This window comes from Pseudopipra pipra, chromosome 19 (assembly GCF_036250125.1).
Source record: "Pseudopipra pipra isolate bDixPip1 chromosome 19, bDixPip1.hap1, whole genome shotgun sequence".
NCBI lineage: Eukaryota > Metazoa > Chordata > Aves > Passeriformes > Pipridae > Pseudopipra > Pseudopipra pipra.
In genome coordinates this window covers 6,766,092-6,779,539 of record NC_087567.1, presented here as the reverse complement: position 1 = coordinate 6,779,539, position 13,448 = coordinate 6,766,092, and the positions used below count along the sequence as shown (strand labels likewise).

The 13,448-nt window shown below is 44.5% G+C and overlaps 1 protein-coding gene across 2 annotated transcripts in view; it reads right to left on the bottom strand.

Annotated features, from left to right (window-relative positions):
• ABCC3 (ATP binding cassette subfamily C member 3) overlaps nucleotides 1-12,869 on the bottom strand; it is a 47,522-nt gene extending 34,653 nt beyond the window's left edge. For both annotated transcript variants that reach the window (XM_064675970.1, XM_064675971.1), the window contains exons 1-2: nucleotides 12,754-12,869; nucleotides 193-369 (exon numbers count right to left, since the gene is read on the bottom strand). In XM_064675970.1, coding sequence (XP_064532040.1) covers nucleotides 193-369; nucleotides 12,754-12,783 — 207 coding nt within the window. In that variant the 5' untranslated portion in view covers nucleotides 12,784-12,869. The remainder of the gene's footprint in view (nucleotides 1-192; nucleotides 370-12,753) is intronic.
• Between the last annotated feature and the right edge of the window lie 579 nt (nucleotides 12,870-13,448).

Genomic DNA, 13,448 nt, shown 5'->3' with positions numbered 1-13,448 from the left:
GCCGGGCTCGCAGGAGGGATTTCCTTCCTCAAAAATCTGTACATACAGGTTTTCTTTTCTATGAGCACGTTCTTCAGTTCCCCCTTAAATCAGAGGGACTTTTGTTTAAACCCTACTGCAGCACTTCCTTGGATTCTGAACTAATGCTAATGAACCCTACACTGCACCTGGAGCACTGCAAAGGGATCTTACCGTCTTGAACCTGCTCAGCACTGACAGCACGATGTACCCTCTTTTGTTGCGCTTTAGGTAGAGAAGATAAAAGGGTAATGCGCTCCATAGATAAATACTGGGGATCCATGCTAGGATGGTATTCTGGAAACACGGTGTCAGGTCTGGGTTATCAGTGTGTATCGTGAGATTTGAGTCCTGGAAAAGAGATGAGACACATTTATTAACAGAGGTAGAAGTGCTGCCAACTCTAACATCTGCTTGAATGAAGTTGTATCCAGAATCTGATGGAGTTAGCACATGGCCCGAGCAAGAGCTTTCCCAAAACACCTATCCCAACCACTTGTGGTTAATCTGCTACAGTGAAAGGGCTAAGTACAGCTATAAAAACTGGGCAGAATCCAAAAAAGAAAGATTTCTGCCCTCCTGTATCTCACAGCTGGACATATATTTTGTAGCAGACAAACCCCTCGTGTTTCTGTCTTTGCTGAGGCTCATTTACAGATGCTGATACCACGACATTTCTCAGGCATTCCCAGGAGTGCATTGCCTGGAGTGCAACTGCTAAACAAAGCTCTCAAGGCAAAACCCTCCACTTGAGAACTCATCCAGCAAGAATGTCCAGCACTGGAGAAAATGATCAGATTTAGATCAATTGTGTGCTGACTTGGGAAAACCCCCTCTGTTTATGACTAAAACTTTGTCCTTCTTACTCATATGCTTCCAACTATAATTACTTCCCCATTCTGAACAAAGGTAAAAGGAATGTACTCTACATGCAGGTAGGAATATCGGTTTTCTTGGAAACACTTTAAGCAATGCTTTCCATCTGTGACCTTGAACACCACAATTCACATATGCACTCGTACCTAAGGATTTGAATGCACCACCTGCAAAAACACAGTTACACACGTTCAAACTGAAATAGAACTTTCAGCACAGTGAAGGGGAACTTGGTTTAGATCAAACCTACTGGAAATTCACAGCTTGCATTTCACCACCTGATGTGTCAAATGCGGTAGGTAAATACTTACTTGCAGGAAACGTGAAATTACTTTGTTGTACTATCATTAACAAGCAGATGATAAAAACTAAGATATCTCTGGTTCAAATATGCCTTATCTCTGCACTGGAATAATTTAGTTGTGCTTAATCATTTTTGGGTGTGAGCCCTCAGTAGAAGTATGTTACATTTATGCCGAGCCAGTTCTCTTCCCTTAAAACTGACTCACTAGTCTGAATATGAATTCTTCAAAAGCATGTCCAGTTCTTCTTTTGTTTACCAGCACAATAGGGACCAAATGCTGAAAGCAATGGTTGATTTTAGGACAACTGAAGAGCCACAATCTGCTGACAAGCTTCAGTTTTTGTGATGATCCATGAGCAGGGACGTCATTGCATGACTGCACCGGTCCACAAACACACGAACAAGCTCATAAGTGTAATGAAGCTACAAAGCCTTGGCAGGTTGCAGGATGGTTTGGCTGAACTGTGACAAGTTTGCCACTCACTACTTCAGCATTGGCAGTGGTGAAGGTTGGCACAAATCCATCGGATTCATGTCTGAACTGAGCCCTTTGCCGCAGTTGGTGCCTCTCCAGACGAGAAATGGTTTTTTTTTGGAGGCCCACAGGCACCCAGCGTGGGCCAGGGGAATAAAAACAGTCCCAATTACCTAAACAGGTTTATCCAGACCTAGTGGAAACTTCAGCCACAAATCAACAACACAGAGGCAATTACACAGCAATTCAAACACAAGATCAAAACCAAACAAAACTCCAGCCTCACATTCAAACTATTTCAGTGAGCAGGTCTCTGGCACCAGAAAGGATGATAACATTTAAAGAGCACCCATTTCTGGCTCATCATCAAAACATTTCAGCATCTCTAACGTGATAAGCTCCCCTAGTAGCTACTCTGCCTGGGGAAGGAGATGCCCTCTAGAAGTTTGGAGCTCCTTAGTTCCCAAGTAGGAGCTTATCTACTCTCATTTATTCAACAAAATACTGATTTCCTCTTTAAATTACATGTGGTTTAGCAATGTCTTGAGCATGTTTGCAATTGTGCTCCTTTTGCTTGCTGGAAAAAATCCTGGAAAAGGAAAGCAGAGGAAGAATAGCAATAAATGAGCACAGAATAAAACAAAGACTCGGTTTAAGGGGAAAGTCATTGAGGGGAGGAAAAAAGCCCCACTTTTAATTTAAACCTTTCCTATAAGACCAAAATGTCCAGAAATGGCTTTTTGTCTGACAGCAACCTAGAAACTGCCCCAGATGTCCATTAACTGACTGAACACAAGCTGCCTATTGTATCCAAGACATAGACTGTATGGCTGCCAAGCCATTTGAAGGTTTTCATTAACTCTTATTTAAACAAGGCAAAGGGCTTGCATTTCTGAACGTATAAATGCAGCTGGCTAGAAAACAAAAATTCTTTCCTTAAAAAAAAAAAAGTAAGATTTTGAGATTTGGTTGAATTATCCCTGAGAATAAAAGTGGAACCTTCCCAAAATTATATGAAACTACAAAAAGCAGTACCCACCTGATGACCAGCAAGAGCCTACTGCTTCCAAGGCACATGGGAAACAGGGATGTGGGCTGAAGGAGAAACTTATGGCCAAGGTGACAGAACTGACTACTGGCTATTTTGGTGATGTTTTCCCAGGTCCAATTTCATTCTGAACAAGATAAACAAGCTTTCCCAGAACAGATCTGTTTCTGTAAGCATTTGTTTCTGCTCTGAGAGCAGATCCTTGAATACAAGAGGGGTTCCTGTTAGAAGGCACAGTGCCTAAAACATTTACGTAGCGGAATTCCATGCAAATTACTTGCTCTCCCTGAGACCAGACCACAGTGGACTTATGCTGCTACGTGTCCCAGGATAGAGTTTTTATGTATTTATTTTTTTTAATTTACTTTTATTTATTTCCTTCCTAGTAGCTGATACAGTGCTCGGTTTCTCTCTTCTTTTGTTGTCTCCCTTTGCATTACAATTATATTATTACTATCATTACTATTATAATATTTTATTTCAATTATTAAATTTTTCTTGTCTCAACCCATGGGATTTACCCGTTCTCCAGGTCTCCTCCCATCCCACTGGGGGACTGAGGGCCGTGAGGGTGCAGCTGCTGGCTGGGGTTAAACCAGGCAGGATGCCACGTGCCATGTAGCAGCGACTCTGCTGTGAATTATTGGTATTACTTTTAAATCTGGGAATCTGGAAGCTGTGTTTCTTACCACATTTCTTACCAAGCTGGATCTGTTTTCATGGAGCTGGCAGTTCTACTTTATGGCTCTATAAATCACCACATTGACAGCATATATTCCAACATCCACTCCAACCCTAAACAACTCATTTTGAGTCAGAATACAACACAAAGGCTCAATACAATCTATCCTGACCAAGCCAACATTGTTAAATATTGCTAAATACCCTTCGATTCAGCAATAAAGTTACAGAACTTCACTCTGGAGAACAAACACAGGAAGCAACAGCTGGAGGGACACATCAGCTCTGACTCCTGTCTTTGTGGCTCCTGCTTTAATCTGGCTTTGCCTTCCCCTATGCTGAACTCCATCCTGGGATGCAGAGCAAGTTGAAATGCTTCTTGTGTCGTGACTAAGGATGTGTCCTGCTTCTGTTCTGATGGAGGATGAAATACCCACCTTGGACTGTCTGGGTTTGAGGGTTTTCTTTGGACTTGCTATTGAAAGAGGTCTAAAATGCTGATGTTGGATACCCACACATTCCTTGGCTCTGGGATCTCCTGAGAGCCACTCACATTCCTCTGGGCATCACGGCTCTGCCTCAGGGTGCCCTTCAATGAAAGCCCTCTGAAAACTCTCTGCAGCAGCTTTGTGACCCAGGGCTGGAGTGATGCATCAACAGGCACCTCACCAGGGGAAATACTCAGCAGTAGATGTTGAGAAACACAGCTTCCTCCAAGAAACTCATCCCAGGGAAACTGTGAGAGCCAGCATGTCCATCTCAGCTAATATCACTGTCATCCCACTTCCCCACAAGCGAGTCTTAAGGGCAGCAACCTGTGACCTTTCACTAATCCAAACTCCCACTGTGCTCTGTGGCTCCTCCTGTCTACCAAGAGCTCTGGGTCAACTGTCTGTATGGAGCACCATTTCCCTGGATTCAGGATCCCTGGCTGCTGGAGGCTCTGCTGGTGAGATACAGCATTGCAGAAACTACCAGCCCACTGTACAGAACTCCCTGGGCACACAATTTACTTAATCCTGTAATACTCAAATAAAATGCCAACACTCATGGGAAGAGATTAGAGATGCTTGTTAGAGCTTCACAGCAGAAAAGGAGTCCCTTGGAGTCTAAAACTTACAAATTAGTGGGGCTCTCTGTTGATCAGTTAAGGGTATCACTGACATTGGCCCTTGCAGCAGCTTTCACTCACACCCATCACTCCAGTCAGTCTTTGGATAAACATGGCCCTTGTATTAAGGGCAGCAGGACTTGCAGTTAAATGAGCAGTTTTAAATACATGATCTTCATTTAAGGGAAGGTATTCAACAGGGGGAAGCTCCGAGCAACATCAAATCTGCTCTAATACTTAGTACTTTCTATTGCATTTTCCCCTCTGGAAAAGAACACTGCTATTGAAATAACCATCCTTAAAACTGATAAAGCTTTCAAAAAAAAAAAAAATAGAAGTTCAATGCCACATATCTTGGTCTTCCTGTACATCATCCCTTACAGCTTTCAAAGAAAAAGGAACAAACAGAAAGCCTAAAGCTAGGCTCAAAAACAGCAACATGGAAATTCCTGTGTGTCCCTTTCCCAGAACTCTCAGATGATGTTAATGGAGCCTGCTGAAAAAGACCATCTGGTGTTCTGGTCTTGAGTTTAAGTCTAAATCAACTCCTACTCCACTAGAGAAGCTTAAAATAAAACTGCCTCACCCTGGCTTTACCCAGCATACAGCTGATGCTGCAGCAATGCTCCTCAAAGAGCCAGTGATGGAGAGCTTCCAAGCCCTAGAGGAGACCAACAGTATCTCCACAGCCTCAAGCAGTTACCTCCCCTAAATGGATAAATCAATACATGTTTCTCTCTAAATTTTTACAGCTCAAAGAGACTCACGAAAAGCACAGGAAACACAAATCCAATCTTTATCTGCTGGCAGGTGAAGGCCATTGTGCTGACGTCATTCACACTCTACCCAAGGCTAATACAAACCCTGCTGGTGTCAGTTATCACTAGTTTGCATGTTATGTAACACTAAAAATCAAATTAGAAAGCTGACCAGGAAGGTACACATGAGGTAGAAAAGACAGGGAAGTGAATAGCTGACAGTAATAATGTTTCCTTGAGGTCCACAAACATGGAAAGGGTTTCTCGTGTGGAACAAATTGCTAGTGAGAATTAAATGCAGAGCAGAATCTTCCTGCCCTTCTTTTGCCCCTAGATCTGGTAAATACTCTGCCAGGGAGTTTCACTTGCACAGCCTGTCAAAAAAAAAAGAAAAAAAAGGATGTTTTTCTCCTGGCTCTACCACACTGCCTCCTCCCAAGAGCAAGGGGTGGCTTTGCAGTGGCTCTGAACTGCAACACTAAAAACTATCAGGGTCCAATCTTAGCTACAGCACAGGCTTCACCTCAGCCTCTCCATATCTCACCTCCCACTTCTGCCTGTTGTTCATGTCCTCTGCCTGGTCTCTGTTGATAAACTCTTCGGGGCCAACCCTAATAATCATTTCAGTGCACAGATACAAACAAGCACTACCCCAGGCCCCCAGAAGGCTGCCAGTTTCAAATGGCCTTTTCAGAGCAAGATCACTCATTTACATCTTGGAAGGAAGGATGTCACCTTACACACAGGAGGAGTTAAGATACTTCATTAATCCCCAGTGGCTGCTGCACAACTTAATTCTTTCTCATGATTACACGAACATTTCTCCCCACCAGAACAACATTCTCCACTTCAACACCACAGCAACACTGCTCAGAAAAAAAGGTGGGGTTGGAGGACATAAGCATTTATAGTTCTGCCTGAACCACACAGCCCATAAACAGACACAGCATTTTTCTGTTTACCAAGCACACTGCACCGGTTCTCTACGTAAGTGAAGGACACCGTGCAGGGCACTGAACTTTCTTTTCCTGCAGTTGGAGGATCTTTAATGGCTTGTTTTAATGGACCAAATAGGTCTGGCACAAGCCTAGAGCCTATATGAGCCAGCTGATGGTCGTGGAGTAACTAGTCACAGGTTTTTGCTCTGGCTGAAATTTCATTACACAAATGGTACCAACCACGCCATGCACTTGAGAACTGTAGACTAGACAAAAATCAAGGTATGGGCTTAGTGATAGGTGTTATACAAAACAGCAATTTCCCTTTTTATTCTCCTTTGAGCTTTAAGATTAGAAGTTAAGAGCTTCTCTGCTGTCATGAACAAAGACAAGACAGGATGAAAAAAGGCAGGTTCATATTCTTGAGTCATGTGACCCCAGGTAACGGGGCTTTCAGAAAAGCTCCTTTAGCTTCAGAGAGGGAGTGAAGTAGAAGTGAACCACACTAAATATATGGACTGAAGACAACATATACCCAAAGTAAAAGTGAAATCCATTTACTCCAACTGTTTTAGTAGAATCAATCCTCTTGCTTGAACAGAGGCACATTCATGTACTTGGAGAGGGGAAGGCATAGTGCAACCAGAGAGGTACAAGAATCAAAAGCAGGACTGGGAGGAAAACAGAACAGGATCATTCCTTCAGAAGAAAGTTCCCAACTTCTTTCAAAATTGACCAAATCTATATACTGTTGTAGAGAAAACTTGCTGTTAATGGCATCATCAAAGGCCATTTCCTACGGCCTTGCGTAAGTACAAATAAAGGAGTGGGGTGCCCTGTTTCAGATCATTGATAATGGGTGTGGGGGGAATGTCCTTAATTTGAGCCATCCCATGTCCTTTCAATTAAAGGAATTGGGTTAAATCAAGGTTCAGCATGAATGCAGCTCAATTAAGAAGGGATAGGGACAGCTAAAACAGCTGCAAATGAGACAGTCCCACTGTGACTCCAGTTTAAGCTGGCCCATCCAGTTGGGCTGCTGTACAGTAACAATAAAAGGGATTGTCACAAAAACTCCTGCCATCAGTGCTGCTCTGAGAGCAGGTGGGGGAGAATCTAGAATAAAATTCATTCAACTGGGGGGAAGAGATTTTTCTTTTAATTGCACAGATGTCAAATGCATTCTCAGAAACTTTCAGAAAGAAAAAAAGAAGTTATTACTTCTGAAACTAAATGATTTTGACTTTTGAAACAACTCCCATGAAACAGTTTTTCTTCTCCATCTCCTTCATTTCTCATTCTGTTCTAATTCAAGGCTTTATGACACCTGCACGTGACATTACTGTAAACGACCTAAATTTTATTACATTGACTTCACCTCTCACGCTGCCACAAGATTAGCACAGGGACAACGTGCCAGCTCACACAGGCCCAGCACGGAATCAAGGCTGTTGGTTGCACAAAAGCCTGGACACATTCCTGGGAAGATCTCTGGCTGCTTGCTGCTGTGCTCTCCTCCAGCTCAGCCAAATAATGTGTGACTGGATAATGGCCCATCACAGTCACGGCGGGACCAGGAGACAAATCGAGCATTAGCTTACTGGAAAAATCAAAGATCTCATTTAATAGGTTTTTCAAAAGAATTTTTTTTAAATTAAATTTTAAACACTAATGGTCTCCTCATTTTAATACATTGCAAATTTGCACATGTTGAAAGGAAAGGATTATCTCTCCCATAGCACAGCAATTTGCCTACCAGGTAGGTGAGGCCCCATCTCAAAACACTTTATATTCTTAACTGTAGTGATTAAATTTTAGCTCCATTTGAAGGAGCTCCTCATGCAACTCAGATTTAGTTTCAGTATTATTTCTTTTCAGGAGGCAAACTTTATAGAATGCCTAAGCCCCAGTCACTCCCTCTACCAGCTGTGTCACATAAGCTAAAATGGTCCAGGGAGGAACAGTTGTGTTGAAAGATGAAGAACTTTATTAATTGACATCATTATGGAAGGACTCCCCAGATACTGGCAGCTCTCACTGGTATGAATTTTTGCTCACAAGCCTCAAATCCAGACTTTGTCTTCCCAAAGAGAGTCAAATACAGGCTATTTGACTGTACAGTCTATGCCTTTTACACACAAATGAATGATAACAGGTCCTGGCTAATACTCCAGATCCAATGCTAAATATTTATGCTGCTCTTGACGTTGAGAATCTGTGGCCCAAATCCATTAGCAACAGCTTTCATTCAACTCATTTCAAGAATCCGAAAATCTGGAAGGATTTGAGCTTAAGTACTTAATTGTTTTTAAGTTCAGGACGTCGCCAACACAGCTACCCTTTGAGAGAGCATAGCTTCACAGGTGTGATGTCTGAAGGGATCATTAAAGTCACTTATTTTGATCTCCTACCTTACATGAGAAAGAACACTGATACCTGATACAACTACTTGTGAAGAGATTTATAGGAGTGGGACTCAGCTGAAGTTGGACGCAGTTAACAAAGATTATGTGGAGGTCTGTATCATGTTTAAATATCTATAAACACTGAACATTCTGTGTTTATCACGAGGTGGCAGAAGGGGAAGCTAATATATAAACAAGAGCCAGTCTGGACCATACCACCCTACTGCAGGATCCTTCCTTTGCAATGATCTCCTACCACCTTTTGCTTCACTCATCCTCTGGAACTGATTTAGCTGAAAATACAATGGAATAATTAAAATTCAATGTTTCCTTATTACTTTAGGGTCAAATCATGTAAGTTGTGGGTTTTTTTTAAATGAACTTGTACACATGTTTCAAGTAGTATATTATTTGTCATTTCATTTGATAGAAACATTTCTTCTTACTACAGCTATCCTGAGTCATCTTGAACCACAAAAAAATTAAGCATGATTCAGCAAAAGGGGAAATTATGCAGAGGGGAGACTGGTGGCATTTTGAACCAGCAGAGCAGGAAGATGCATTTCCAGAGAGCAGTGTGACTTTTAGCCTAAATCTACCGGAATGTGACAGAATGACTCAAGGTGAAGAAATACCCACAAACCCAAAGGTGAAAAGGGTGCTTGTACGGGACTTTCTCAAAGCCAAGACTGAGGTATTGTTTACTCTTGAGAGTTGCAGCAACTTCCTGCTGGATTACTCAAGAGCCTCTGGATGAAGAAGGAGCCAGCACTCCACGTGGGACAGGAAAAAAAAGACATCTGTCAGGAGACCAAGACACAGGGTAGGCAAGGAAACCGAGCTCTGTGAGCCAGGCAGAATCAAAAGGAACTGAGAAGTTGTGGTGTCCCCTTTGAAGTGTTATATCACTTGTTCTCCCATTTCCTATTTATGCTGTTAAAAAAAAACAAGGCACACCACCCGAAACACAAGCTGCTGCTTAAGCCCAGGCACTTTGTCTGTCTGTAGACTAAGGTGTTTATATGACCCCTCATCCCAACATTACCCAACAGCACTGCTGAGCACTTGAGGTTTTATCTTCACAGCACTCACTGGGCCATTTCTTACCCAGAGAGGTTGAGCTGCAGTAAGACAAGGTGTAGGTGTCTTTCCACTGGAACAGAATTTGGTTTTCTAAGCCTGTGCTGTTTAGCCACGAGGCCAAAACACTTCTGCAGCAAACACTCCCCAGGAGATCACTTTGCTCTCCTCGCAGAGGAGCTGCTCACGTCTTACTACAGTGAAGGACAAAAGCAACAAATAAGTGATAATTCAAATAAGAGAACTGGTGTCTGCTTCTCAAAACAGAGACTGTGGGCCATGTTAATTGGCACACCTATCTAGCACTCTTACTATCAGACTGAAAATATGTGACACAATAAATAGGAGGTAATTGTGGGCAATGGTAAAGAACACACCTTAGGACTGCCTTGTGTGGGTATGTGCTATTGCACTCATCTCCTCCCAAAAGGCATTTAGCATGGGAACACAGCGAGGATATATTAACAACTGAAGTAGACAGCATGATTCTAAGTGTTCAGATGAAGAGATTGTTCATACTGCATTTTCAAATCATAATATTCCAGTTGTTCCTCTTTTATATATAAATAACCTACATTTGTATTAGCAATTTGCTGGTTTCATGTTCAACAGGTAAAGGAGTAGCTGGAAGCTAAAAGCTTTTATAGATTTCTAATGTGATCTACAGCATTTCCTTTCATTTCTTATTTCTAAAATGGCTTGAACAGGAAATTATTTTGCCTCTGCACAAACACAAAAAACCCCATCAGTTGAAGTTTCCAGCAAAATTCCCCACCCTGCATCAGGGTGAAGAGTTGAAATCTTAACACTTCCAATGAGCCAAAAAAAATCCAAGATAAATCAATCATCTGTTAAAGCTGATATATTCCAATGTAAACATTTTCATGAGCTAATTCTGAACTGTTTTGTTTTGATTCTGATCCTCTTTTAGCAGAAAAGTATTGTAGTTGGTTTAAACTCCAAAACAAAGAACTGATTAAATTGAAACAGCATGTTTCATTTTGCTCTAAACAATTTTAAAACTGACATCAATATGACATTTAGCTTCCAAAAATATCTGGATTTTCTTTGACAAAAAATGGGGAGTCTAAGTGCATCAGCTACAAAAAAGTGAATGCTGATGCTGGTTTACATTTTATCAAGTTCTAGTTTTAAACTGAAAAGCTGAGCACCATTGATTAGTTTGGTGCACAGGCTGGGAACTGCCCTTCACCTTGTCCTCCCTTCTTCAAGTATAGAGCAGCAGGAGAAACCCCAGCTTTTGTGGGCACAGTTCAAAACATGTGAAAAGCACATTTGCACAGCAAATCATTTCATGGTGACTGTCATCTACTTGGTCATCACTTAAAATATCTCATAAAATCAGCCCACTGCACACACTCCCGCTTAAGAGAAAATAACCACCAGCTGCTGAAAATAGGATGGTCACAGAGTTCAATCTGTTGGTCATTGGGTCAGTGCTCCATTTCACACAGTTATTGAGTACCACTTTTTAAATCAACTAGACAGATGGGAAGTTGTTCTGACTCCAAACAACTCTGAAAGAAGAAACAGAACAGGGCTACAGAGAGCGCAGCTGCCCCAGGCAGCAGTGCACAGGGCACTGTGATGGAGTGTAACAGTAGGGCATAAAGTACAGAATGATGCACTAGATTCAAAAAATTAGCAAAACTTCCTAGGCATTTTACATTAATGTGTCAATAAGCTGTTACAAAAAGCTTTGGGCACGAAGAGTTGTTGCACTACAACCCTTCCTTGAGAAACTAAGACACGCTTCTGGAGGCAGTCTGCTAGTGAGCAGTTTCAATCTGTTGGTGCTTGTTCCTGCTCTAGAAGTGTTTATAGTAGAAATAATATGAAAATACTTGTTTGAGCAAGCTTATCTGCCAACTGTTGTGGTAGAGAGAGTGCAGCACACTTGGAAATGAAATGTGAACAAGGAAATGTAACCAAGAGGCTTAGGAACCAAAGTCCTCTTTTAAACAGTAGTGCTGGGAAAGTTATTGAAAGATAATTAGTTATCTGAGGATGGAGCTTAGCATAAAGTGCTCGGAGCCAATTGCTTGTGCTGTCCTGTAAAAGCTTTCCAGCAGTGACGCAACTGCAGACATTCCTTTTCATTCCTGCTCCTCATTTGAAAAAAAAAACCAACAAAAAAACCCCAAAAAACCAAAAAAAAAACCCCAAAAACCTCCCTTGAGCAAAATCAGTATAAAAGAAAGGGGCAATTTCAGGCGGCAATTCCAGAGTCACCATAGATGCTCAAATCCCTACGGATTCATGCTTTGTCTGCCTACACAGCACAGAGAGGGAAGCAGCACGCTGTGCCTTGGGGAAACCCAGCGCTTGTAACAGCACTTACACACTTTCACCATCAGAGCAGACCATGGCAGCAATTTCCAAACTTTTGTGCTTACAAACCCATTGCCTGCTGCAATAAGCCTTTCCCAAGTGCTGACGGCTCCAAATATTGACAGAAGCCACTGCAATGCTCCGAGGTTGGTGACCACCCTCGGCTGCTACGACCCCATCCTTCTTTAGCAGTAACAAAGCGCTGAACAGGGAGCACTTTGCCACTCATCGGAGTGACTCTGAAGAGCAAAATACACGCTAAAACAGGACTCTCAGAAGAAGGGAACAGCCAGGTTCACCGCTGTGAGGTGGACTATGCTGGGAGAGCTGCACCCCCCGTGGGATGGTCTGTGCGGTCCCCCGGGGTCTTGGCTCTGCTCTGGAGATGCTGAATCGCGAACAGAACGCACCGGCCCTTCCGCTGCTCCCGCCCGAGCCGGGAGCGGGCGGAGGCACCACCGGCGCTGGGACGGCCCCCGGGAGCCACGGCGACCGAGGGCAGGGTCCGCTCAGCCCCTCGGGAGCCGCAGGACCGAGCTCCCCGTGCCCGCTCCGACCCGGCACGGGGGAAACCCCCGGGGGGGAGCGGAGCCGAGCGGGACACGGCGCTGCCCCCCCGCCCCGGGGCTGGACCCGCTGCGCGCAAAAACCGCCCCAGCGGGGCAGGCAGGGCACGGCGGGGCAGGGCAGGGCAAGGAGAAGCTTACCCAGAAGCGGGACCCGCAGAAAGCCTCCATGTCCCTCGCAGGGGCGCGGAGCCTGCTCCCGGCGCACGCCGGGCTCCGGGCGGGGGTAGGAGCCGGTGCCGGCCCCGCTGGGCGGGCCGGGGGCGGGCAGTGGCGGGGCCGGCCCGCCCCGTCCCACCCGCCCCGCCGCGCCCCTCGGGCCGGGAGGCGCCCGGCGGGCGGGCCGGGATCTCCCCGGGGCGGGGGCGGACCCGCAGCCCTTCCTCTGCTACCGGACCCGGGCGCCGTGGGTGACCTCCCTGTGAAAGGAGCCGCTCCCGGTTCAGTGTGAGCTGCTGGGACAGCCGCATCCCTGCTCACGGAGGGGGACTTTTTGGTGGTCCCCACATGTCAAGAAGACGCTGTGGATGCCCCGTCCCTGGCAGTGTTCAAGCCCAGGTTGGATGGGGCTCTGAGGAACTCGGTCTAGTGAGTGACATCTCTGCCCATGGCAGGAGATCGGAACGAGATGATCTTTAAGACCCCTTCCAACCCAAACCAGTCTGTGATTCAAGCGAAGGGTGATCTGAGGGATGGTTACTCAGGGAGGCTGCACAGAGCTGGGCCATCCTCTGGGTTTGGGCTGACCACATCCATCCATCCAGATCGCTCAGGCTAACGTTAATATCATGGAGACATTTGATGCCTCCCATTCAGAAGGGTGTGGAGTGTGGTTG